We start from the raw sequence: 25,855 nt of genomic DNA, 5'->3' as shown, positions 1-25,855 counted from the left end.
CCGGAAGCGGGTGGGAGGGTTCCGGGGCCGGCGGTGTCCTCTGCCCGCCCCGCCCCGCCGCCCTCTCCCCGCCGCACCATGCTGCTCGCCCGGGCCCTGCGCGCCGCCGCCGCGCTGCGCCCGCCGACCCGCCGCCTCCTCTCCTCCTCCTCCGCCTCTCCCCGCGCCCTCCTGCCGCCGCCCGCCGCCGCCGCGCCGCCCCTGGCGCGCTCCCTCTGGCAGCTGGGCGGCGGCGGCGGGCGGACAGCGCTGCTCCGCCCGCGGCGGGGCTCGGCCGGCGGCGTCTCCTGCGGCTGCGGCGGCCTCCACACGGAGGGTGAGCGGGGGCCGGGGAGGAGAGTTCCGCCCGGAGGGGAGCGCGGAGCCGGGGCGGGCTGTGAGGGGACCCGGAGGGGGGGGACGTTGTGAGGCGATGGAGCGCGCCCGCCCTTGGGGCACGTGCGCTGCGCCCCCCCCCGGGCAGCACGTGGCGGGAGGGGAGGGGCCCGTCCTGCCCCCGGGCCTTTCCTTAACACCCCCCTCCATCCATTCCTTAACACCCCCCTCCGATCCGTGCCGTAACCCCCCTCCAGTCCTTCGTTAACCCCCCTCCAGTCCTTTCCCTGACCCCCTCTCCTTTCCCGCCAGGCGACAAGGCCTTCGCCCAGTTCCTGACGGATGAGATCAAAGAGGAGAAGAAGATCCAGAAGCACAAATCCCTGCCCAAGGTGTCCGGGGGGTGGGAGCTGGAAGTCCACGGCACGGAGGCCAAGCTGGTGCGGAAGATCGCCGGGGAGAAGTAAGTGTGGCCTTGGAAGGATTCATCAGGGCCAGCCCGTGCGCCCGGTGGGCTATTAATAATAATCACCAGATTTCCCCTTGTTCTACTGTTACTTTTATTACTGTCGGTCCAGTCTGCGCAAACTGCACCTTGTGGAGGCTCTTTATTTTACCATCTTGAGCCCAAGGCCCCCGGCTTGCTACTGTATTGTGTGTTATAAAGTTTCATTCATTAAAAATAACAGTTTAGCCTAATAAAACTTGTAAAATGCTCATTTGTGAGAGCAGCTGGAGGAAGCCAGCTCCATTCAGGCACGGGTTTTAAACTGCAATACGTCATCTTGTTGATGGTGCGCGAATTCAACGGGTGCAGCTGGTAACGCTGTCCCCACGACAAAAACTCCAAGTAGAAGAAATTTTGATGGGTATTTTTTGAGTGCGTTCAAAGTAACGGCTTCTGTTTCTTTTGCAGGATAACAGTCACATTCAACATCAATAACAGCATTCCACCCTCGGTTGATGACGAACCACAAGAAGAGCAGAAACCTGATGAGCAGGAGGTAACTTAGTGTTGATGTGCGCTTGAGTGACGGGTACGCAGAGGGACATTAGAACTTGAGCTCTAAGGGATTTTCTTCCTCTCCCACTTGGTATTTGGGAGCATGAAGTCACAAAATGCTGATTTTTCTGTGTTGGCTGTGACCCTCCTCTCTGCAGCAGAAAGGCAGAGCAGGGTGAGAGCGAGCAACAAGGAGAAATGGCAGGAACTCGGGTGTCTCTTGCCTTTCCAACCCTCTGCAATAAGTACTGCCTTTTGTACTTAGCTAGTGTAATCCACCGTGCGGGTGGGCAACATCAACGAAACACAAAGCTGTTCGCATGCCTTCGCTGGTGTGGTTTTGTTGGTCAGAAGTGTCTCGCTCCTGTTTAATAAGACTGTTAATAAAAATACCTGTAAAAACTGTAAATGAGCAGTGTAATTTGAGGCAGATGGGTTCATCTGCAGTGATGCTGATGCCCAGCGAGTTGGGCACGCAGCTCCTCCGCGTGTAGCCGTTAACTTGCACTTTCTGGAAGGGCAGTATTTATTGCAGCGCGTTGCACTCAGCCGGGTGGGACGATGCTGGGGGATGCTGGGGACACTGGTACGTCGCTCCCCCTCCGGGCGTGCCTGTGTGTGCTGAGAAGGCGCAGTGCACTTCACAGTGTGTGTGTCTGCAGCCTCCCTGCCCTGCCATGAAGGCAGGCAGGCACGAGCTGCTCCTGCTCTCAAAGCAGCCTGAGCCTGTTGCCCGTTCCTGTCACTCTGGGGGGACCTGTTGAGGGGAGCTGCAGGCTCTCGGGGTTGGCAGGGGGTGGCAGATGCTCCCAGGAAGAGGGTGACAGGGGACAGCCTGCACTGGATGGGCTGTTGCTGGACTGTGCTGTCATCTCTTCAGCTCCTGTTCAGACTCTAGTGCTGATGCAACTGTTCTCTTTTTTAGCCTGAGCTTACATCAACTCCAAACTTTGTTGTGGAAGTGATAAAAGATGACACGAAACAGACGCTTGTCCTTGACTGCCATTATCCCGAAGACGAGGTGGGTTTCAAACGGGCCGTGTGTCAGCCATAGCCCACTCTGGGCCGTGACTGCAGTGTAATTGTGCCGCTGTTGAATCTAACTGCTTTTTATAGTCTCTGGCTTTTCTGAATCGGCAGAAAATGCAGTCTCCTCTTATCTCTCTGTTTTTAAACACAAAGAAAAAGGCGTGGTGTTTGCAAGAACACACTCTGGGGGGCAGATGTTCCATTGCATTCCTCACATCCTGACCTTGCCTTTCCGATCAGCTGCTCATTGCCCAGTTCATTGAGTTGCATCGGAGGGGGAGGCATGGCTTAACTTTAGCAGCCTGGCAACTCGAGAGGGGTAAAAACAGGAATGGCCAAAACAAGACAGATTTAATACAGTGTGTCAGTAACTTGAAAATCTCATTGTTGTGAGGTGTCACAAAGAGAAGTAGGGCTTAAAAAAAATAAGGGGGGGACACACACACACGCATAGAGTTGAGAGCTTTGGTTCAGACTGATCTTTGTGGTTTATTTTGTAAACCTTCACATCATTTATGCAGCCGGTCCTGGCTGACAAAGGTTAGATGTGTGAAGATTAGAACCACACGGAAGAGGTTATTGTATCTTTGTGAAAATCAGGCTGCTGACGTACATCAGGTCACTGCTGGTGTTCTGAGCTCCGAGGGGATTTCCTGCATGTCTGTGCCTGCCTGCACCGGCACAGCTTTAATACTGGTCTCAGGGTTCAGCCTGCAGTGTGATACGCCGTGCTGTGGGATGAGATGGCTGAAGGCGCCCAGCAGTTAGAGCCGACGTCTGTCTTACATCTCATCTCCTGTTTCAGGTTGGCCATGAGGGAGAGGAAGAAAGTGATATTTTCACGATTCGGGAGGTCAGTTTTCAGCCCACCGGAGAGTCAGATTGGAAGGACACCAACTACACCCTCAATACGGATTCCCTTGACTGGGTAAGCGCTGCTAACGCGGCCGGAGCCTGCAGAGGCACCTCAGCCTGCCTCGCCTGGCTCTCTGCCTCTCGGTTAGGAGTGAGTCCTGTCCCCGCTGCCTGAGGCGAGGGATTTCCCTGCTCCACCCCATGAGACGGCGGTTCTGCTGCAAACGGAGGATTATTACCTGGTCCCAGCAGTCGTGCAGTGCTGGCGGCATTACTGCCAGTCAGAGACCAACATGCCAAAACTTGTTCTGTTCCAGGTTTTATAAGTTGGTGATTTCCTAGCAGCTATGTTACATTTTAGAGATGCTTTGACACTTACTCAGATATCTTTTAATCTATGTGTTTAATAATGTAGCTTATCAGACACCATGTGTACACATCGGCATTTTCTGGGGTTTCCAGGTATGTTTTTATAGTGGTAACACTAAAAGCCAGTATGCCCAAGAATCTGGCAACTGCTTATATATTCTCATTGCCAGCCTTTCAGAAGCTTAAATCTTAGTTGGAGGCTGTGTAAATGTGTATGATTTGTGATCTATTCAGATTACAGAAGTCCAAAGTTAATAATTTGCTCAGTAATATTGGTCTGTTTAAAAACAAAACAACAAAAACCAAACAAGAAACACATGACGGGTATTAGCATCACTGCATTAAGCAGTAATAATGAATCTCTTCTGAGGAGCAAGGGGGGAACCTGCAAGCAGTGAGATATGCTGGAGTTGCAACAGTTAAGTAGGATTAAAAAGAAGGAGGAAAAAAACCAAACTTGGTGATTGTAAAAGATTTAGTCTCTCAAACAAATATTTACATCAGATACCACCCTTTCCAGACACCGTTAAAGCGATTCACCCCCGAGGCCACAGCACGGTGGGTGTAATCTTTGATGGACTTCACCTGCTGACTCCTACAGTCTGTTGATCATCTCCCGAGTGCAGCTCGTTTGTAATGTTGGATTTGGGTTTATATGACCTGTTCCAGGTCCCCCTCCCTCCAAATGTTACCCCAAGGCCAGGCCTGCTGAGAAGGGGATGGGGAGCTGCCTGGTGTCCTGCGGGAGGTGGGTTTCATCTTCCTGGGATGATGAAAGCAACCTGTCCCCAGGTGTGCTCTGCTAAGGAAGTTTCCTGTTCATTGCTTCCAGGCTCTGTACGATCACCTAATGGATTTCCTGGCTGATCGAGGAGTGGACAACACGTTTGCTGATGAGTTAATAGAGCTCAGCACTGCGCTGGAGCACCAGGAGTACATTAAATTCCTTGAAGACCTTAAAAGCTTTGTCAAATGTCAATAGGTTAGGGCAGGAAATGTATCTTCAAGTGTGGGTATTCCACAGCACTGCTCCAGCCAGCAATACCTAAATATATCTTCACAACAGATGCGGAGAGTAAGTAACTTTGAATTTGGAAACAAGCATTGTGGGAGAATGAGGATTCCTGATTGTATTTGGGGATTTGTATTTATGTTGCAGCCCACATCAAGGTCTCTAACATTACCGTCCCAGAATTGCCTCACCCTACTTGACGGTTTTTGTACAATTAAGAATGAATGTGAAGAATAAAATCTGTTCAACATATCACTGAAAAACTGGTGGTTTCCTCTTCTTCCTGCGGTACCATTGGTGACCAGGGAGCTGCCATAAAAACCATGGTGGTGGTTGCCTGTGCCTGGGCCGGTGTTAATACAGCTGCCCGCAGAGCTGCTGCTGCAGAGCGGTGCGTTGGCCCAGAGTCTTCTCCCCGGAGAGCTATCTGCGCACCTCCAGCCACACAGCGTGCCTCTGCCAGAGCTGTGGCTGGAGCAGGAAGGTTGCCAGCCAGGCCGTGCTAATTATGAATGGGAGTCTCATTCTACACGCCTGGGCTGTTTGCCTGCATGTTAGGGACTGGAATTCACTGTGCTTGAGGAGCTGTTTTAAAGAGGGATGTGCTGCCCATAACCTAGTGTATTAGCATTAAAGTAGCTATTTTGGAAAAATATGGCAGGGAGGCTGGAGCACTCCAGTTCCAGCAGAATGACTGCAAGGCTCTGGCTGCTGGTGTCTAAGGTAGCGCTGCAGCGCAGCAGCTGTGGCCGCCTGCTCAAAGCCCTGTCTCCAGTTGTGGCCTGAAGGTCATCGTAAGTTTAGACTTCAGCTTTGGTTTCTGTTCAGCCTGAGCTGTGAGATTACTGATACCTTGTTAAAGACAACACAAAGGCTGAAATAAACTTAAGTATATTTATTGCAAAACATATACTGTGCCATTAAAAGTGCAGGTCAAGGCAGTGCTACTGCCTTTTCAAGTGTCTTTTTGACACAGCCGTTACAAGTATATACATAAAAATACTAGCAGCTCTGGGTGGATTTTCAGTCTTGAAGTCCTTCCAGTAAAAAAAAAAAAACAGCAGCCGAATCAACTTACAGGAGAATCGTCCAGGAGTCACAGACCTTTAGAAAAGGTAAGTTGAACAGAGAAGCTATAGCAATGTATAAAATTATGAACGTTCAGAACTGTTTGAAACGCTGTGCTCCTAACACTGTTCTCACCGTGTAAGTACACCCAGTGATTTTATGTAAGCAGCAAAACTAAAAGCTTGCTGGCTGTAACTTGAGCCAAAGGGATGGTATGTGTTTTCTCAGAGGTATGGGCGAGCCTTGTGAGGAGGCTTAAACTTTTAAAACTGTTCTTCATGAACCACTTAGCTGAACAGATACTCCACACAAAACTTGGGAGTCATTGGCTTAAGCGTGAGAAAGGTAAGGCACCAAGTTGGAAAGATTCCCTAATCCAGCAGTTCAGGTAAATTGTGTAATTTGGCTCTTCCTTTTACAGTTACTGGTGGTCAAAAAAAGTAAAACTATTTCCAAGGAAGTTTGTGGAAAAACAGCAACACAAACCCCTGTGATCAGTGGAGCTGTGGCTTCTGCCCACGTAAAGAGATCCTTGCCAGGAACGTGACGTTCAGACTCACCGGGCAGCTCATGAGAAGACTGGCTTCCTCCTCCATTCCGCTGGTAACTGTGAACTCGGGGTTGTGAAAGCACCTGTGACTGTGCTCTGTGACAGTGCTTTCTAGAAGTGACCGAAGCTTCCCTTCTGTCATATCCTGAGAAAAATTCGGTTAAAAAGAAATCTTACAGTAAAATTGCTGTCTGTAACTTAAAACTGCCTCTTTGCAGCAGCAGACGTAAGATGTCACATTTAACACACCACTCAGCGCAGCTTACCTGCGTGCTGATGTATAATCCACACTGGCAAAAAACCAAGTGATTCCTCACAGTCAGGTTATTCCTAGAAAGAGCATACAACGAGCATCATCACAACAACCAGAACTAAGGTAGATCTGAGCAAAAAACCTGTTAGATTTAGGAGATCATTGCTCAGGTTTTTTTTATTTTGTTGAAATTTACACTAACAGCAGCCTCTGCCCGTTGCTTTTGCCAGTTTCTACGCCCAAACTGCTGTAGGGGAGTAGAGACCCCCCATTCCAATGCCACAGGATTTCTTACTTTCTACACACTGGACAGATGACCTTGTCGCTGGCATCCAGGCCATCAAGCATCGCGTTGAGACATTCTTCATCAAACTGCAGACTTCGCTCGTACTCTTCTATAACGGACTGTTCTGCAACAACAGCAAGATATCCCCAGGCATCTGCTGGGCACTGAAGACAAAGCAGCACACGTGAAGCTGCTGGGCAGATGGAGGCTGGGGCAGACACTAGTTTCTGAACTTTTCTTTCTTGGGATCAGATTTCTACACTTGATGAAATCATTCCCATTAATCCAGTTTTTCCTATGGCTCCATCTTTAGCCGGTCTCAAGAGAGTGACTTTCCAACCAACAACTTAGAAACATTCTGGACTGACTTATACAGGTTCCTACGGCTCCCAAACGCCTCAGTGCTCTTTCTCTGGTCTCCTCTCTTACTAGCTTGTCACAGATGTTAAAATACCGCTTAAACTCTTAAAACTGTCAGAAGAGTCTCAATGAGAAATTGAGGCTACAGAGATTTCTGAGGAGGCTCTTTGGTATCACACGGCCTACAAGAACCAAGGAGTGCAGGCTCGGGAAGTCTGGATTACTAGAAATTCAGGACTATTACAAATCAAACAAGAGTTAGAAAATACATAGATAAATTACCTTGCAAGATCAATTCCTGTTGGATCTCTTCCAGTACTGCTAGCTCATCGGGGTCCTCTAGCATCTGAAAGGTGCATCAGTCAGTGATTCTCCCATTCTGGCTACTTTCTCCCTTAACTTCCAGCACCTGACTGAGCTGCTACTGCAACGTAAATTCATTCCGCTTATTCTTCTGTCTGGTAAATCTCCATATTTGCAAATCCATGCACTGTGTAAAGCAATCTATGATATAATCACCTGTGCAAAGCCAGCCACAATGGATCAGAACACAGCCTGCCCAAGAACTTTTTAAAACATTGAAGTTTTATTCCCGTTCTCAGGGACGGTCAGTGACAGACCAGCTCTGATGAGGAACCCACCCTGTGCTGTGATTCACGCACAGTTTGGGAAGGAGATAAGGAAGTTCCCTACTTGTGGGCCCAAAGGCAAGCACTTTCACAGCACCATACCCTGTGCTAGCTGTGGAAGTGGGAGACTGAGTATTGCCAGCTCCAGCCAGCTAAGGTTACAGCTGCAGCACGATGTGTTCGATACGCCTGCATTAGACACGCAGCGCGTTGATGCTGGAGGCTGCACCAGCCCCAGAGCGTGTACTGACCTGGGCCAGGGCCTCCTTGCCGCCGGGGTCCGGCGGGCTCTCCTGCAGCCCCTGCCACTCCAGCTCCATCACCTCCTGCACCAGCAGCGCGCCCGCCGCCGGGCCGCACGCCCTCTCCCCGGCCTGGCGGTACCGGTCCAGCAGCTTTGCCCGGCTGCTTCTCAGCCTCTCCATGCAGCGCTGCGGGGGGAGCAGACCGCACGGGGCCCGTCAGCGCCAAGGGGGTTGGACAGGAGCGGGGTGAGAGCTCCCACCGGGGCCTGGCCGGCGCCGGGCCCGCAGGCAGCGAGGGTGTGAAGGGGCCAGGCTGGAGCCTGGCGGGCCCCAGTGGGGGGCGAACCGTGACGAAGGAGCGCGCAGACCCCCCCGCCCCACTCACCCGGCGGTAGGTCTCCTTCCACGGCGGAGCGGCCGGGCCCTTGTACCGAGCGCGGTGCCGACGCACCGGCGCCTCCATCGCCCGCCTGGCGCCGCGGGGCTCGCCGGGAAATGTAGTCCCGGCGCGGGCCGACCGGGGAAGGGTGCGGGTGGGACGCGGCTCCTCCGATTGGCGGCGCGGAGGGTGACGTCGGCGCGGCGCGGCGGCTGCGCGGCAGCGATGGCGGCCGAGTGGGGCCCGGCGGAGCAGTGGCGCGCGGCCCTCCCGCAGCACGCGGTGCTCAGCCGCCTCCGCGAGCGCGGACCCGCCGCCCCCCCGGCCTCCGCCGCCCCCCCCGGCCGGCCGCCCCTTATCCGCAACCTCCTCTTCGGCCTCGACGGCGACCTTTTCCTCTGGGACGGCGAGTGCAGCGCCCTCCACACCATCGGCCTCCGCCGGCTCGGCGGGCCCGACCCCGCCGGGCTCAGCCGCTACCAGGTGGGGGCCCGGCGGGCCGTTGTGAGGGGATGAGGGGACCGTTGGGGGGGGGGCGGGACGGGAGCGCGGCTGAGGGGGGGGCCTGGTCCCTGAAGGCCCCGAACCCGGGTGGTTACTCTCCAGCCCGCTCTGGGACCGAGAGCCTTCCCTCAGCCTTTGCTCAGCCCTTTCCTTGTCTTGCCTCAGCTTTTCCTAATCCCTTTCCTCAGCTTTTCCTCAGCCCCTTCCTCTGTCGTTTTGTGCTTGGCCATCGCTGGAGGCAAGTTTTTTCCTTCATTCTGCAACCCTGTATAAATCACCGTCCAAAGTATGTGCCATGTTTCCGTGAGCGCTTTCGATGGCTGGTGCTTGACTGTAATATTTGTATTTTCAGACCCTTATCTGCATAAACCCGCCCCTGTTTGAGGTTTATCAGACGCTGCTAAGCCCCACGCAGCATCATGTGGCGCTCATCGGTACGAAGGGGCTCATGGTGCTGGAGCTGCCTAAGCGATGGGGGAAGAATTCAGAGTTTGAAGGTGGGAAATCCACGGTGAACTGTAGGTGGGTGAGACCTCAGGCAGTTAACGACATCCTTGTCCTGCCGTCCTTCCTCCACAGCCTCTCCTCTCTTGGGGACACGCAGATATGGAAGACGTGGGTTGTATCGGGGTTGTAGGGATAATCACAGATGAAGTTATGTTGGCTCAGGGACTTGCTGATTGTCAAGTGACCTGAATAAATGACCTTCTAAACTCGTTGCAATCGCTGCGGACTGCAATCGCTGCAAGGTGCTCGTCTGTAGTATTTTCTCTAGCTGTCCTGGGGTCTTTTAGCTGTGGTAGATAAAAGCTCACGTCCAGATGGAAATAACAAAGGGCTTCAAGTTAAAGCTGTTCCTCTAATTTTAAGAATAATACAGCTAATGGATTTGAAACTTAATTGGATTTCTATCTCCTTTTGCTCTCACTCCCCTGTAGAAGTAACTTGTTCTGTTTCTCATAACAGTCTGTAATTCTGTTCTGTATTTCAGCACTATTCCTATTGCGGAAAGGTTCTTCACGAGTTCAACGTCTCTGACTTTAAAGCATGCTGCCTGGTATCCCTGTGAGACGTTAGAGCCCCATATCGTGCTCTTGACTTCAGATAACACTATAAGGTACAACCAGTTTGTAGTTCATTATCCAAGGGTTTTTTTTGTCATAGCTGGTCTGATTTTTCACTAGATATTTGTGTCCTGATATTCTTACCGGGATTACCAATAAAAAATAGGATGGGAGAAATTTTAGATGAATAGAGATGATGTTTCTGCACCAGCAGGGACTATACAACGCTGCTGGCTGAATGAACGCTGCTGCTCTTTCTTTCCTCTAGGTTTTACAGCCTGAAGGTACCTCAGACACCCATCAAAGTGATTGCTCTTTCAGACACTGAGGAGGAGACTTTTACAATCAAAAAAGGGTTTGTGTGGCTTCTTGTATTTTGAAATACTTTTGACAGAATAAGCTCTCTATTCTCAGTTGTGTTTTTAATGAATAAGGGATAAATCTACCTGAAAATCTGAATTGATTTTTTTCATGGACTTCTTTAGTGCTAGGACTTCTTCCTAGCACAGTAAGTCGTCCCCGTCCCTCCCCCCTGCTTTTTTTTTTTTAAGCTTTTCTCCCATCCTCCTAAAAAATGGTCCAGTCAAGTGCTTGTCAGAGTAGTTATTTGAAAAACACATATTGTCTTTAAGATTGCGTTAAGAGAAGGGCTTTTTGAGTGGCGAATGAAGAAAACAGATGACCTTATTTCCCGCTTGGCCTAGTTGGAAAGTTAAAACTTGAGCGTCTCTTCTAGTCGAGTCACAGGCTGATGCACTACACAGGAAATACCAGTACGCCCTCCTCTTTTTTCCTTTGAAACTGGGCTGCCTGGTGGGTGTATTGCAGAAATGAGGTACCATAAGAAGGATGTTACTTGCCGCGTTCGCCGCTGAAAATAGCGTATGTCAAAGTACCGATGGACAGGTGGTTAGCAGTAATTTGTTAGCACGTACCGATGGACCTAGTTAAACACATGTGTTCTCACAATCACTGCTGACTTCAGGCTTTGTTCTGCATTTCCCCAGGAGAGCCTACACAGCGTCACTGGGAGAGACTGCAGTGGCGTTTGACTTCGGCCCGCTAGTGCCGGTCCCGAAGAACGTTCTTGGACAGCGTGGGAGTGAAGAAGTGTTGGCCTACCCACTGTACATTTTGTATGAAAATGGAGAGACATTCCTCACATATATCAGCCTGCTACAGAGGTAGGATCCCATTCACCCTCAGGTTTCATGGCATGCTTGTATGTTCGTACAGTGTTAGGGTTGGAGACCCATCTCTCGGTTTGGCTGGGCCTCTGTAATGGAGGCTGGGCTGAGTTTTACTGTATTGCAGCCTGTTGTGTCTCTTTGTGTCAGTGCTAAGAGATTGAAATCCAAGAATAGCGCGCCATCCTTTTTCATCCAGATGTTGAAGGGTGCCGTTTCCACTGCTGAGAACTCACTGTCCATTGTTCACAATCAGAAATTTGAAATGAAGACACTGGGTTGTTAAAAGATCAGGGCGTCTAAGGCTGCTAGGTGTATTTTGGGGCCTTCAGTTCAGAGTGCAGTTTCTGAGCTTTGGATGAGGCTGAAAGAGCCAGCAGCGTCTTAGGAAAAAAAATATTTTAAGGTCATAGAGGCTTCACAGGCATGTTCCGTAAGGAAAAATCAAGAATACCAATTAAGAATATAAACATGATAAAAGAAAAAATTACTTCAGAAAACCGAGAACATGGTTGAAAATTCTCAAGTTTGATCTAATGTACCTGAATATTAAAACGTGTGGTATTTAGGTTAGAACCAGCTCTGTTGGCCTCTGCGTGAGAAATGATGCAGCGTTGAGCAGATCCTGTCTGTAAGCAATGAAATGGGCTCGCTCTTTGAAAAGTTCTACTGACAGAAGTGCCATGCCACAAAGTGCTGCTTGTAAAGTGCTTTACTAAGCAAGAAAACATTTAAGTGATAAAGATAATTAATTTGAGCTTGCCGTGAGTACTTTGTATTCTTGTATGAAAATGTTTCTTCTTGATTTTTTGCAGTCTAGCTTGGTTGCTTTGAAAGCATAAAATGTTATTACTGAGCTCCAGTTTCTTCTCTGAGATCTCCACCAAACAGGTGTAGTTAAGACTCTTAATCCGCAGAAGTCTGGGTTGCTGCTATCTAATGGAAATCAGAGAGAACTCCAAACCATTGGGTTGGGTTTGTTGGTTTTTTTTCTTTTAAATCGTCCTTATTTTGTAGTTATTGTGCAGCAAACTCCCGCAGGCAACCATGGGGATCTCTCCTTCCACACCTTGTGTTCTGAATGCATCTGCTTTATTCCAGCGCTGGAAATCTTGGCAAGCTGCTTGGCCCTCTGCCCATGCACCCTGCTGCAGAAGATAACTACGGCTATGATGCCTGTGCTGTCCTGTGCCTGCCTTGTGTTCCAAACATCCTGGTGATTGCCACCGAGTCGGGAATGCTTTATCACTGTGTGGTGCTGGATGGAGAAGAGGATGATGAGCAGGTACCTTGTCTCGCTCTTTTTTTCTATGCGCATTTTTGTTTCTTTAGTCAAAGTTCCTGGCAGCAAGATGGCAAGGTGCCTGGAAGTGAATGGCAAGTGCCAAAGCTGCATTGTTTTATAATGAGGTAGCGAGTCTTCCTCCTATTCTAGCCAGTCCCCGTGATTCTCTGGTGATGTTATTTTACATGTGTATCCTGCTGGTAGATCAGTTTTTAATCAGACTTATTAGGAGCTATTTTAAAGAGGATCTTCTAAGAAGAAACGCTTTCTGAGACAATTTTTTTAAGTAAAAAGAAAAAAAGGGACTTGAACTACTTTCACTAACAATTAATACTCTTGTCTGTATTATGTAACTTCTTCTTAACAATGTTTGTGTTGGCACTACTATTTAAATGATGTCTCACAGAAGAATTCAATGCTCTTTACAGTCAGAAAAGTCATGGGACCCAAGATCTGATCTCATTCCTTCCCTGTATGTGTTTGAATGTGTTGAGCTGGAACTTGCACTGAAACTGGCATCAGGAGATGAAGAGGAGCCTTTGGAGTCTGATTTCTCTTGCCCGATCAAACTGCATCGAGGTAGGGTTGTCGTTCAGGTTATTGGCTTTTACTTGCTTTATTTCATGAATTTAGGATCAAGCTATTTACAAGTTATCGTTGGTGTCATACAAACAGTGGGATTAGAATAAAGATTTGTCTGATGTCTTCAATAAGGCTGTGGAAAGAGCAAGCCTGGGAGGTGCCTTAATATTCACTCAAGGGCAGGTTACACATGGCCACATAATACTAAATTCTGTCATCTGTGGATGAGTTGTTGTGTCTGTGATGACGTGTGTATGTAAACAAGTGCTGTGGGGATGGGGATCCTGAGGGAAGAAGTGGTATCTGCTTACTAGACTATCTGATGTAATTGTGAGGCAGGAGGTTGGGTAGGACAAAGTGTTTGGGTCTTTCTGAACAAGCAGCTTGTCAGCATGCTGGTCTGCTGCCTTTAACTGATCTTCCCTACAAAATCCAGTGGATTGATACAGGTGTGGTGTGAGAGGAATAGTTCAAAACAATTCATCAAGTATTTCAAGTGTAATTTAATTTTATGCAGAACATCTAGCTCAATTTTTGGATACGGATGGGTTAGTACTTGCAACAAGATGTTAATGCTGACTGGCCAATAAGTTGATACAGGTGTTCAACAGTGCAGGTTTGAAGGATGAGTTTTTCTCAGTTCAGCGCCTTCTACATTTGCTGTTTAAATTTCAGATCCGAAATGTCCCTCTCGATACCACTGCACACACGAAGCTGGTGTCCATAGCGTGGGGTTGACGTGGATCAATAAACTGCACAAATTCCTTGGTTCGGGTGAGTGGCGAGACTCTATTGCAGGTAGAGAGAAGAGATTGCTATCCAAACACCTACATTTTGCTAGTAACAAGGTGGTGGATGTGGGTAATACCGAGAATCCCTTACGCTGCAAACTGGATCTGATGCATTCTGACAAATCTCGTTGTAGATGAAGAAGACAAAGACAGTTTACAAGAGTTGGGAGCGGGACAGAAGTGCTTTGTTGAACATATTCTTTGTACAAAACCATTGCCGTGCAGGTAAAAACCAAATCCTTTCTATTGCTTCCCAGTTAGCTACTTGCTATAGAAAATATTTAGGATTTGCCCTCCTTTGCTGCATTCTCGTTATTAAAAATAATGAAGTCAGCTAAACAGAAATACAAATAAGCAATTTGTGCATCAGGATTCTTAATGCACAGATAGGGAAGTAAGTTAAATTCCTGTGTTACTGTCTGAAAATCATCTGTCAAACCAGCAGGAATTTTCACTTTCATTTACCTGACCCAGAACAACTCTGACGCTTGGTTTGGCCAAGAGTCTTGAATGCGGACGTGTTCCTTTTATCTACTTAAGGATCAAGCCATGCCTCAAACGAACATCTGATTTTATGGGGGGGCTCCAGGGGTACCTTAGTCAAGCTTAAGAGGCATCATTGCCTGGGTTGTGTAATATTTATCTCTCTGCTTTATTTTCTCAATTTTTTAAGGCCTAATAATTTCTATAGAATGCTATGTGTTAGACGTAATGAAAATACAAAAACCCCACCTGTTTATTAGTAGGCGTTAGTTATCTCAGCTAGCGCAGCTGGTGACTCTCCAATGGTGCTTGTAGTTACCTGAGGTGAGGGCATTTGCAGAGCGCCCGTCTTCTCTCCTGAGGAGTCTCTGCCTCGCGCTAGAGGTGTGGAACATTTCCTGTGTCACGGCGGGTTTTTGCTCCTGTTTCACAGTGAAGTTGTACAAGTGCTCCCTCTCTCTGATGGACGAGTTTCTCCTGGTACAGCTGACTGTCAGTCAGAGCGTGTAGTGTGAGAGTAATTGTTTTGCAGGACTCAGTCTGGGAGCGTTTTTTTGACTGGGTCATTCTTGTGTTTTCTTCCCGTCAGGCAACCTGCTCCCATTAGAGGATTTTGGATCGTTTCTGACATCCTGGGGCCCACAATGATCTGCATCACAAACACCTATGAGTGTATTACAAGGCCGCTCTTGTGCGTTGCTCTTAATTGGTTTGAAATCAGTGACTCTTGAATGAAAAGGATCTCAAGATATTATTTTGTTATTGTTATTCTTTTGAGCCTTTCACCCCAGACTTCTGCATCTCTTATGACACAAAATGAACACTCCTTGGCTGAGCACTTAAATGTTATTTTAGTAGTTATTTACTATTGATAAGGCATTTATAGGGGATATAATCAGTGTGTATGACTTTTAATGAGTATTAGGACAAGAGTTTGCATCAAAGGGTTCCTGACAGGGGGTTGGTGGGTTTTCCTCATTTTTATAATGAGGGAATCTGCAAATCAAAAATTCATTTACAGACAGTAGTGTAGGGAATCTTAATGTGTACCAAGGTTATGTTTGCATGAAAGGGGGAAAAAAAACTAATGTGGGTTCTTAAATTGCTTTAGGCTGCTTCGAAAACCAGCTTGTTCTGCCATTTGAGTGCTTGCTTGCCTTGTTACAGAACCACCTTCTCCTTAAGTAAAAGGCTATTTATGATTCTTGCTAGTTTCAGCTGTGGCCAAACAGAAAGATGTGGGGATGTGAGCTCCACCAGCCTTGTCTAGAGCTGCATTTACCACATCATTGAAATATTTTCTCTTCGACCGCTTCTGACTTACTGCTCTAATACATTAATTCCACACTTTAACTACCATTTAAACTCTAACATAGTTTCGATTTTTCTGGTTTAAACTGTGTTCTCCCCTTTGATGTTCTTTGGTAGAAGCACGGTCCATCCTGCATCCCCTCCCCTGCTGTGTACCAGAGAAGACAAAGATGTTGCCATTTCCCCTCTCCGTATCCTGGCTGAGTCACAGCATTCCTTTGAGAAGCATATCCAAAGCATCCTGCAGCGCAGTTCTGCCAACCCCTTGCTGCTGAAGTAAGTAAATATGTTTTCCTCAGGGACCTGCAGAGGGAAGACTCTCAGGAACGCTGCGTGTGTTCAGCAGCTCCTGACTGAACCGCGCATTAGCGTGGACATGGCAGTAACGGGGGCGCAGCTGCTGCAGCCCCCGTGCCCCTCTCTGTCCCTACAGGGCTGGCGTCACATCAGGTAAGGATGCAGGTGGGAGGGGCATCACCTGCTCCAGTCCCCTGCAGGGGTGACCTCAGCTAAGTAGGCTGCTCAGCGCTTGTCCCTCTGGGTTTTGAGTATCTTAAGATATCCTGGGATTTCCTCATATAAGAAAAACGATTTATAGCAAAGGGATTTAATTATAGTCCCTCATTTCCGTGACTGAGCCCTCAGAGCCCTTACCGTAAATACCGTGAGCTGTTCAGCCTTTCCAAGGAACATGTTAGAGTGGGACTGCAAAAACCTGGTTTGCATTCTCAAGGTCTGCTGATAAAGATGCTGCTCCTCCCCCTGAAGAATGCCTTCAGCTTCTTAGCAGAGCCACGCAAGTGTTCAGAGAGGAGTACATACTGAAACAAGATCTGGCAAAAGAGGAAATTCAGCAAAGGTAAGAAGAAAAACCCTCACAAGTAACTACTGTACAATGGCTCTGTGAAACAACGTCACTAAGTACCACGCACTAAACCTCCTCTGCTGGACTAACCCTTGTCACTGAGTAAAGTGTGTTCTGCGACTAATGGAGTACCAGAAACGGAAGCTGAACTACCAGGAAGGCAGAGGTGAGCGCAATACTTGATCTCCATAGTGGCTCACAGGAGAAAGGAAAGGGGGAAACAAAAAAAAGTAAACACACACACGAAGTACTTCTCTTTCACTGGTGTCAGTCTGCCGCTGCCTGTGGGTGGCAGGAAAGCCTTTGACCTCAGCAATAATCCTGACAAAGCTCCTAAAAGGAAAATTGCATTAAATAAGTCTCTGCTTCTTTGATTTATAGTTGTTTGTTCTCACCACTGCTTGTTTTTCAGTGTCTTTAGTTCTTCGTGCTCCAAGAAGCATTAATCACTTCTCTCATATTTTCCTGATTCGGCTGGATTGCTATTGCAAGTGTTTGATTTTATATATGTATTTATTTTAAGAGTGAAGCTGCTGTGGGGACAGAAGAAGAAACAACTGGAAGATCTTAATTACTGTCGAGAAGAAAGGTGAGTATAATCCGTCTGCTTTCAGCAAGGCAGACAGCAGGAACGATGCACCTTTGTGCAAAAAGTGCTTTCTGCAGAGTCCTGCTGTGAAACAAGTGAGAAGTGACTGGGTTTCCAGCTATAATGAAGCACGCAGGTTCACTCCCTGCTCCAGCTTGCTTTTTTAGTTGCCTTTTTCCACACACAGACCACCTTGCATGTGAATGTAAAGTAAATAAACCTTTCTCACTTGCATAAAGGAAAAGTTTGCGGGAAATGGCTGAGCGATTGGCTGACAAGTACGAGGAAGCCAAAGAGAAGCAAGAAGATATTATGAACAGGTGAGTGCAGACGATGCTGCTTCATCTCAGCCCACCTGCTAGTGAAGAGCTGGGCAGGAAGTGGCACCCCGGGCTGTCAGAAGACCCGGCTTCTGGAATTCCCTTTGTTGGAGCTCAGGGGCGGTTTTCAGTGCTGCTTCAGGTGCAGTCCTCAGTCAGTTCAGACTTAGGACGAGTGACAGAGCGCGAGACTGTCAGTGCCCTAGTATAACTGGTCTAACAGGTAAGTTACTTCAGCAACGTTTCTTGCTTTGTACATGCAGGATGAAGAAAGTACTTCGGAGTTTCCACTCTCAGCTTCCTGTTCTATCAGACAGTGAAAAAGATATGAAGAAAGAATTGCAGACGATACATGACCAACTGCAGCACCTGAGCAACGCCATCAGACAGGTGAGAGAGCAGATCATCTGGCCGGGAGGTTACTGCCAACCCCTCACTCGCACCTAGCGACGGTGCTGGTAGAGGACAGTCCCTCTTATAGAGCAACTTTGTACTGCCGTTAAATTAGCAACATCATACTAACTAACTTCTGATCCTTGGTGGTAATACAGACAGAACCTCTGCAACCCAGTATAAACCCTAAGAAAGAAAGTCCACACACCTTCCTCAGCCCTCGCACTAACCACCTCTTCCCTCTGGGAGGGAAAGCACAGAAGCAAGCAGATTTTAACCCAAAAAGAATTGGAATTTATTGTAGTATGGTACACCAGTTTGTAACTGTAACAGGCTTTCACTTTGGCAGGCAGTAAGTACCAACACTGACCGGGGTCTTCTTTTTGTACGTGATTTCCAGGTTAAAATGAAAAAGGAATACCAGCAGAAAAAGATGGAAAAGGGCACCAGCCCCCGAAAACCCAGCATCACCCTCAGTGCCTACCAGAGCAAGTGCATCCAGACCGTCCTGAAAGAGGAGTAAGTGAAAGCTTGGATCCTCCTGTAGAATTCAAGCCCTGGCACTAACATAAGCCATTCTGTTCAGGTTTCTAGGGTGTAATTTAACCGCTGTGCTGCACCAGCTGGAGCTCGCTGAGATGGCCTGAAGCACAGTGTGCCAGCAGCGCTGCCCCTCTTACGCTGCTGTTAAACTAACTCTGCTCTGTCTGCGCTTTCCCCAAGGATCTTTTGGTAGCCTGTATCCAACCTATAATTAACAGAACAATTTGCAACAGTGCTCCCGTTCTCTGGTTTCTACCATAGGAAGTGTTTCCCTTCCTGATTAGTCTCGAACAAAACCGACTTGCAGCCTTTTGACTTGAATTTATTTTTCTTGAAGGGGAGAACACATAAGGGAAATGGTCAAACAGATCAATGACATCAGGAGCCATGTGAACTTCTGAGACGTCCACGACAAGGAACCTACACCGAAAGGCGAGACGAGCTTTAATTTTCCCTGGTATTTCCCCTTGTATATTTACCATTTGTATGTTGAACAATATGCCTTTTACTTATTATTTTGTAAAGATGGACTGTGAAATAAAATACTTTTGATAAGACTCCTTAAATGCTGTGGTTCTCTTTGCTTTTCTCCTGGGACGGAGACTGTGCAGGAGGTATTTTAAGCCGTAACGATGTTGTTGTGTAACGCTTACAGCTGTCGCGGTAGTGGGGAATTGCTCCTTCCTTCAGAAAGTTACTCTGGGAGCCTTCTCCTACCCTTGGTCCGGGGCACGGTTACTGGGGGGAGCCCTGGGGCAGAAGGCAGAGTAGAAAGACCAGAGAAGCGCACACACTTCAGCAGCTTTTTGTTTGGTTGTTTGTTTGGTTTTTAATTTGGAACACTTTCTTCATAAAGGACACACCTTCAATACAGTTAACAAATGGTTACACTTGAATCCTGTAGACAGCAGAATTCTACACCCACAATTGCACAGGACACCAATGGCTTGGTTCACTGGAATGCAGTATTAACTTCCAAACACTCAGTTTGCCTTTATCAAAAGGTGGCTTCTGGAGCCCGGCTTGCCGTTAAAAGGCCAATTATTTATCTGCTGTAGACAAACTTTAATGGACAATAAATAATTGTTGTCCCCTCCCTCCCGCCCCTTAGAAAAGGTGACATGGTCAAGCTCAGTTTTGAAAAGTAGTACTGCACTGCTACAAAAGTGGCACAGTGGGAGTGCCGAAGTAAAGCTGGAGGGAAAGGAGGGCTGTTAGTACCTGTTAGGTAACGAGGTTACCAGGCATGCTGCAAGAACACTTTTTTTGTACAGATTAAGACTATACAAGTATAGGAATGCATACAAAACTCGATCGCGTCCCTTTTACAGGCTGCAGGAACAGAACCCAGTTTTCTAATCCACCCACCCTGTGATCGGAGCCCACCTGCCAGGTTAGAAGTCCTGCCTGTTACCAGGCTCTTGCTACGCCAGGAGAACCTACCACCCTACGCAACTCAGGCTCAGAACGCCACGAACTGCAGGGAAGGGAAGAGCTTTTGATTTATGAGCGATACCACCATAATCCACCCTCTGAGGATCACCACCAAGAGCCTTTACTACACTTAATTTACAGGCTTTTAAATTTGCTCTGCAAATCTGGCACACACTTATATTTTTTTTTTTTTTTTTTAAAAGGCCTCTTTAAGTTTCTTAAATTCAGCAGAAGCTTGAGGAACTGCTGCTGAAAGCTTTCCTCCCCCCGGGGGACAGCCCCCAGCATTAGCAGAGCAGCCGTCTGTGGTGAGTACGTCTCCCACCACTTCTGTGACCGGCCACATTTCTAATTGAAAAATATCAACTTTGCACGGGTAGGTGAAAAAGGTCACATTTCATAGAAAATTTAAACTCTTAAGATAGTCACAGCTGGTACTGACCCAGGAGGGAAGGTGCTTGGCTGCGTGATGGACTAAGGTGGTAAAAAGGAAAACAACCATAAATTGTACACCTTTCCTCGCCAAACCAAAGGAAGTTCCTTCACCAACTCCTGCGGTGCCTGGTTTAAACGTGCACCAGCCCTTGCAGGTGAGGCCTCAGCTCAGCCCCTTTTGTGCCCTACAGCGTATGCCTCCAGTCGCCTCTAACTAGCCCAACGTGCCATCTCTGTCCGCAGAAAATACACAGGCATGCATACGAACACACACACGCGCATGCAAAACTCCATTCGGCAACGCTCGGATTTGTTACTGTGGCTACGAACGGTCACAAACTGATTGCCCACTCCTCTTACAGAACTGCCGCCAGACACCCTGCAGCCCTCTGCAGTCTGGGCACACCTCCACAAAGCCATGGCCACAAGTCATTAAAAAAAAAAAATACACTAAGGGAAAAGCCACAGCAGCCCTGCACTACTTGAACCCAGCTAAACTGGTCAGCTACGGCCGCAGTGGTGTGGGCAGAGAGGAAGGTTGGGCTGCTGGGAATGGGCACAGACACGTGGACCAGAACAGGAAGCTGAAAGGCCGTTACCAGCCACTGGGCTTGCTCTCCGGCACGAGGAGCACAGTCCAGAAACTCAACCCAAAAGTCTTTTTCTGCATAGGTCTTCGGGTGCATTTCCTCAAGCGTTCAGCTGCTGAAGAGATGGACGGGACGTGGTGTGGTTTTGCCATACAACACCAGGCTTCCTTAACTGCTGCTGCACAGGGTAACTACCAGTAACCAGGTCAGAGTTAGTTTTGGGGACGGAAGGGAACATAGGAAAAAGCTTTTCATTCTGCAGCTCCTAATGAAGGCCTGAATTTTTTTATTCTCCAGAGTTTATTCAACAGAACAGGACCCTAACCATCGGAAAACTGAATGCAAAGCATCGGGTATTGGAGTGATGCATCAGGAGGCAGCTGCTGTCACCTCACAGTTCAGCGAATAGTGAGTAAGGTTAAAAAAACTCAAAATCTGGTAATAGCCAATTAGTAAAGAACATAAGCCACATTTCAATTTCACTTTTAAGTGAAATTAAGTGTCATCTTAAGAAGATGACAACTCTGCCGTCTATTAGTCTAGTCATTACCAAGACAGGGAAAATGGCTTGTGGGTGTCAGGATTATGAAAGGAATTAATTGCTAGGGTGACTAAAATGCGTTAATTCTTGCAATGAGTGACAAGGAATGGAGCTTGTATGCTTCTTTTTGGCTGTTTTTAAGGCATTCCTCTTCAAAACCACTGGTTCTAACTTTATGTTAGTAGCAGGATACACACTGCTTAAAAAAGGATTTAAGCACTTAAAATATAATCATGTGCATTACAGTTTGGAGCACTTTCTGTCACTTCTGGTCTTCTTCATCACCTTCAGATCTATGGCTAAGAGTAATATTTTGGACAGTAACGATCTGCTCCTTCAGCCTCCTTTCTTCTAACTGAGTAGTAGTTGGGGCCAGTTCAGTAACTCAGTGTCACCACCAGTATTATCAACACCCACAACCGTCCGTGAAACCATTGCTAGCCAACTGTGTGCACGGAACTCCAACAGGAGGAGGAAAGAGAGAAGGAATGGTCACGTTACCGCCATACACTTACAGAACAAGAAACCCAAACCCAGCACCTGATCGATCACAAGAATTTCTTGCCTCTGCTGTCCCGTTACATAGTGTAATTTAAATGTATGGTTAGAGAAAAACGGGACAGCGTAGGCAGGACTCAACTCTGCGCAATCCCACGATAGCAGACCTTACAGTAAGAGATGCACTGTACCTTTCAAACTTGGACCAGCAGAATAATGCAGCTCCAGCGCATCTGTGCTCTGCCATTGAGAGTGCAATCGCTGGCTTGCGCACTGCGACGCCGACCCAGAAGCGGAGGGTCAGGCTGACGGCTTCAGTCAGCACCTTACCTTGGCACTCGCCAGCAAAAGCCGGCACCTTCGCACCTGGTGTCTCCCACCGCAGCAAAGCAGACCTGCGTACACCCCATGCCAATGCTCACACAATGTAGAGGATTTATACGTTTATAGGATTTATAACTTTTTGTTTTGTTTTAAACAGCGAAAAGGGATTACAGGTACTGCTCAGCTTTCGAGATGAGAAAGAACCGGTTGTAGTTCCACATTCTAAATTTCATTTGTGAAAAGAGATTACAAAACAGTGCATTTCTTGTGCTTTTCTTTAAGTATCAGAATTCAACGGAAAAATTTCAAGGAGCTAAATTCTCAGTACACATTTTTTTTTTTTGGATTAGCATTTATCTGTTCAGAAGACACACAGCTCACTCATGTCCACCACATTTCAGCAGCATTCAGATTCTTCAACACAAAGCCAATGGTAAAAAAAAAAAAAAAAAAAAAAAGAAAAAAGTACTGAGTTATGAAATAAGATCAATATCCAGTGTCCTGCTAATAAAGTCATATTTTAATATAAAATATTCATACAGCATACTCTACACCTCATTCTCTCTGCTAGCTGAATACTGTTACTGACTATTCAAACAGAAAAACTTCAACCACTTTGCGCTTCAATGTTTTGGAGGGACAATATGGTTTCCAGCAGCTACTTTGATCACAGTAGTGGGGGGAAAGGAAAGAGGGAAAGACGGGGGGGGTAAATGTTCCAAAACTCTATATTAGGTTATGAAGTCGGCTGAAAGAGGGGAAGTTTTTCAGAATGTAAGGACTGATCCCACTCAGTGGAACACGAAACACCGCACTCGTTAGTGTTTCCGTTAGAAGGTTCTCCTTCCTAAACTGCAAGTCACCCTTGTGCTCTCTTCCGGCCCAGTACGAAACCTTTTTCCCTCTAGAAACAAAACTTAGTCATTGCTCCCCTCTGTTGTCTTCTGCTCTTTCGGTTAGAGTTAAATAATAATTAATGTTGCTATAAAGATGAGTTAAAAACCCCAAACGCAGCCTTGGAGCCCGCTCATCAGGGTGTCATGTTTCAGGAAGCTGATTAATGTCCGTCAGTTTTGTGTCATTCAGGATTGCACGGATTCTCTCCAGGGAATCTGCCTGCCGGATCCGCTCCAGCTGCACCTACAGGAAACCAACAGATGCAATTGAGCTGGTAAAACGTGTCGATGCGAGAGCGCAGAGCCCTCACCCGAGCTGAGCCAACAGGCCAGTTCGCAGCCCCCAGAGCCTGTGCCAGCAGAAGAGACAGCAAACCCTCGCTGGCTGAGAGATGCAAGGCGTGAAGGAGCGCAAGCTTAATTCAGAAGACATAAGGCAGTTGTGTTTTTACAATAAAAAGCCACCTTCTGCAGGGCTCATGCAAGCCTTCATCATCACTCTGTTTTGCCTAATAACCGGTCCCTGACACCACACTGGCCAGGCAACCCAGGGATGTGTAAAACAATGTCAACGTTCACAGAAAGGATGTAAAGGAAGTACAGACCTGCCTAACTTACGCCTTCAAGCCTCTCAAGATCAAAGCTAAAATGCTCTTGGAGGAAACTTCCCATTTCCAAGCTCACTCCTGTTACTTGCTTTTCTGATAATCGATCTGAAACTCTTTCCTATGCGCTGGAAAAGTGCCCAGCAGAACCGTGGTGAAATGAATGCAGAGATCACAATTTTTATATACACTTTTTTTTTTTTTTTTTTTTTTTTTTTTACACATTCAAACTTTCATATTCTTTCTGGGCTTTCAATTGTAAATTCCCAATTAGTGGTTAATTGATTTTTAGCCCTTCCTCTCCACTGCTGATACCTAATTTGGCCAGTGGACACCTCACACAAGTGATACTCGCCCAGAGACTCCGTGGACAGGGTCAGGGAAGGAAAGAACCCTCTCTGGCTACCAAGAAACCAAAATCCTCATTCGATGGTGATCTCCCATGTCACACAGCAGATCTTGTACTGTGCCTGGTGGAGACGGCACAAACCACTGTAAACTGAAGGCACCAACTGCTGAGAAACTACCGCGTAAGGAGTGCTTAGGGGCAGGAAGAAAACACAAAATACAGAGCCACAACGCTGGCACTGAGCTCCGTGCTGAAAGCTGCTGAACTACCTGCGGGTTTCGGAAGAGTGTGCTGTACACCAAGTGCTGTATATGTTTTTGCTCTAAGAACTGCATAAGCCAGTGCACGCGGTACTTTAAAAGAAAAAAAAAAAAGAGATGAGGATGAGAAGCAAGAAGCAACTTCACTAGCCAGGACAATTCAATAGTCTCCTTTGTCCCACCTACTCCTTCAGAAACAGCCAGAACAAGGGAGGACACTTCCCTATTGTCCATCCAGCTAAACTCTGCCTAGCAAACGATCTCCGAGATTCCTGGTTTAGTTTTCCAAATAAAGCTGAACACTTGACGCAAAAAATTTGTATTCTTAATTCTGCTGAACTTCACCAAGCAGACGGGCCAAGAACTCAAAGGAGATGGTGCTCAAATTCAGGGCCTCCTCTGTGAGCAAGACCTCCAGTAAAGCTGGAACGTGCTGGGGGGCGCAAATCCTAAAGCCACAGGCACTGAAGGTGAGAACGACGTCGCCTGGCTCCCTGAGGAGACAGTGGGTCACCCTGCAAATACAGAAACTGCAGGTCCCTTTGCGCTCCCTACAGTCAACAGAAAGAGAGACCGCCCTGACAAACTGGAACTAGCCTCGATGAACGCCGCTGCCAAAACCCCTTCCTTCGGCCATCTCTTGGTACCTCATCACCAACCACAGGTTCCACTTTTTGGAGGAAATACAAGGATAGCAACAGCAACAAGCATAAGACTTTTAGATATTGTAAGTTGAAAGCAGCAAATATAACATGATATGAACACATAAATGGTTCTTCAAACAGTACAAGTTCCTTACTTTGTCCTCAAATGTTTGCACCCTAATGATCTGCTATGAAAAGTAAGACACTAGAAAAACATCAGGAGATGGACAATGAAATGCCAGGGTCTAGAGATGCCACCATTCAGGGTCTCTGCAGTTCCCTTTAGCACAACAGTTGTGTGTCTTTGCTGCTGAGAATCGGTTAGAATCAAGTAATCAGAAAAAAATCCCCAGTAGACTTTAATACTAATATTACACTAGGAATACTGGATCAGTTTATTATACAAATAACTTTTAAAATAGTTCATAAATACTGACGTAAGAAAATTTACAACTACTACTTCTTATCTTACACAGCTCTGGAGAAGTAAAGAAACAAAAGTAGCACCTTAGAAATGGCTTGTGCTTTCCTTACCTGAAGCGTCTGAGAAAGCTTTACGAAATCTCTCTGCACTTGCTCACTGACGTCTAATTCAGTCTGCAACCGCTGAGCTTTATTCTTCTCTTCAAATACCAGCTGTTCAAGGCTTGCCTGAAGAGAAAGAGATTCTTTACGCTATGCTTAAACTGAATAGAAAAGGAGAAGCTTGTATAAACTGATTTAGGCACGATACTGGAGCCAAGAAGCATGGTTATTCTCAGAGTCCTGGCAAGAAATTAACCCAATGACTCTTTCTACATCTCAGTTTTCCTAATTGCAAAATCAGGGGCTAATACCCATCAGGCAAACATCCTCGTTAGATTGGTTAAAGCATAAAAAAGCCCAATGTCTTTAAAAAACACTATGTCCAAGGATCTCAAAACAGATTCTGAGCAGATTTTTGAGTTTTAATGGAACGTGATCACAGATGAAGGGCAGTAATCTGCTGGTGAAAATATAACTACCATGC

General features: G+C 47.2%; 4 protein-coding genes across 6 annotated transcripts in view; 2 read left to right on the top strand and 2 right to left on the bottom strand.

Annotated features, from left to right (window-relative positions):
* Nucleotides 1–63: 63 nt before the first annotated feature.
* C1QBP (complement C1q binding protein) lies at nt 64–4,846 on the top strand. The gene is made up of 6 exons (XM_054209737.1): nt 64–316; nt 628–778; nt 1,232–1,319; nt 2,244–2,339; nt 3,153–3,275; nt 4,404–4,846. Exons 1-6 carry the CDS (start codon nt 79–81, stop codon nt 4,551–4,553), a joined length of 846 nt encoding a protein of 281 aa, XP_054065712.1. The 5' UTR covers nt 64–78; the 3' UTR covers nt 4,554–4,846.
* RPAIN (RPA interacting protein) lies at nt 2,653–8,456 on the bottom strand. Of its 2 annotated transcripts, none has more exons than XM_054209738.1 (7): nt 8,360–8,456; nt 7,981–8,160; nt 7,383–7,446; nt 6,750–6,864; nt 6,468–6,531; nt 6,212–6,346; nt 2,653–3,143 (listed from the first exon to the last, which is right to left on the bottom strand). In XM_054209738.1, exons 1-7 carry the CDS (start codon nt 8,435–8,437, stop codon nt 3,054–3,056), a joined length of 726 nt encoding a protein of 241 aa, XP_054065713.1. In that variant the 5' UTR covers nt 8,438–8,456; the 3' UTR covers nt 2,653–3,053. The 2 variants fall into 2 exon arrangements, with proteins under 2 accessions (XP_054065713.1, XP_054065714.1); XM_054209739.1 differs by lacking the exon at nt 2,653–3,143 and adding an exon at nt 5,464–5,687 and having other exon boundaries at nt 8,360–8,453.
* Nucleotides 8,457–8,578: 122 nt separating this feature from the next.
* Nucleotides 8,579–18,836, top strand: NUP88 (nucleoporin 88). Its single transcript, XM_054209261.1, has 17 exons — nt 8,579–8,836; nt 9,210–9,379; nt 9,849–9,974; nt 10,190–10,276; nt 10,929–11,105; nt 12,210–12,393; nt 12,822–12,972; nt 13,651–13,749; nt 13,901–13,991; nt 14,839–14,940; nt 15,678–15,836; nt 16,294–16,419; nt 16,949–17,014; nt 17,254–17,334; nt 17,598–17,724; nt 18,128–18,246; nt 18,608–18,836. Exons 1-17 carry the CDS (start codon nt 8,579–8,581, stop codon nt 18,669–18,671), a joined length of 2,187 nt encoding a protein of 728 aa, XP_054065236.1. The 3' UTR covers nt 18,672–18,836.
* Nucleotides 18,837–22,591: 3,755 nt separating this feature from the next.
* Nucleotides 22,592–25,855, bottom strand: part of RABEP1 (rabaptin, RAB GTPase binding effector protein 1) — a 49,220-nt gene continuing 45,956 nt past the window's right edge. For both annotated transcript variants that reach the window (XM_054209258.1, XM_054209259.1), the window contains 2 exons: nt 25,381–25,497; nt 22,592–23,232 (listed from right to left, as the gene is read on the bottom strand). In XM_054209258.1, the coding sequence (XP_054065233.1) occupies nt 23,131–23,232; nt 25,381–25,497 (219 nt within the window). In that variant the 3' untranslated portion in view covers nt 22,592–23,130. The remainder of the gene's footprint in view (nt 23,233–25,380; nt 25,498–25,855) is intronic.

Source organism: Rissa tridactyla, chromosome 7 (genome assembly GCF_028500815.1).
Source record: "Rissa tridactyla isolate bRisTri1 chromosome 7, bRisTri1.patW.cur.20221130, whole genome shotgun sequence".
NCBI lineage: Eukaryota > Metazoa > Chordata > Aves > Charadriiformes > Laridae > Rissa > Rissa tridactyla.
The sequence above is the reverse complement of the archived record's forward strand: the minus strand, read 5'-3'. Positions and strand labels throughout refer to the sequence as shown.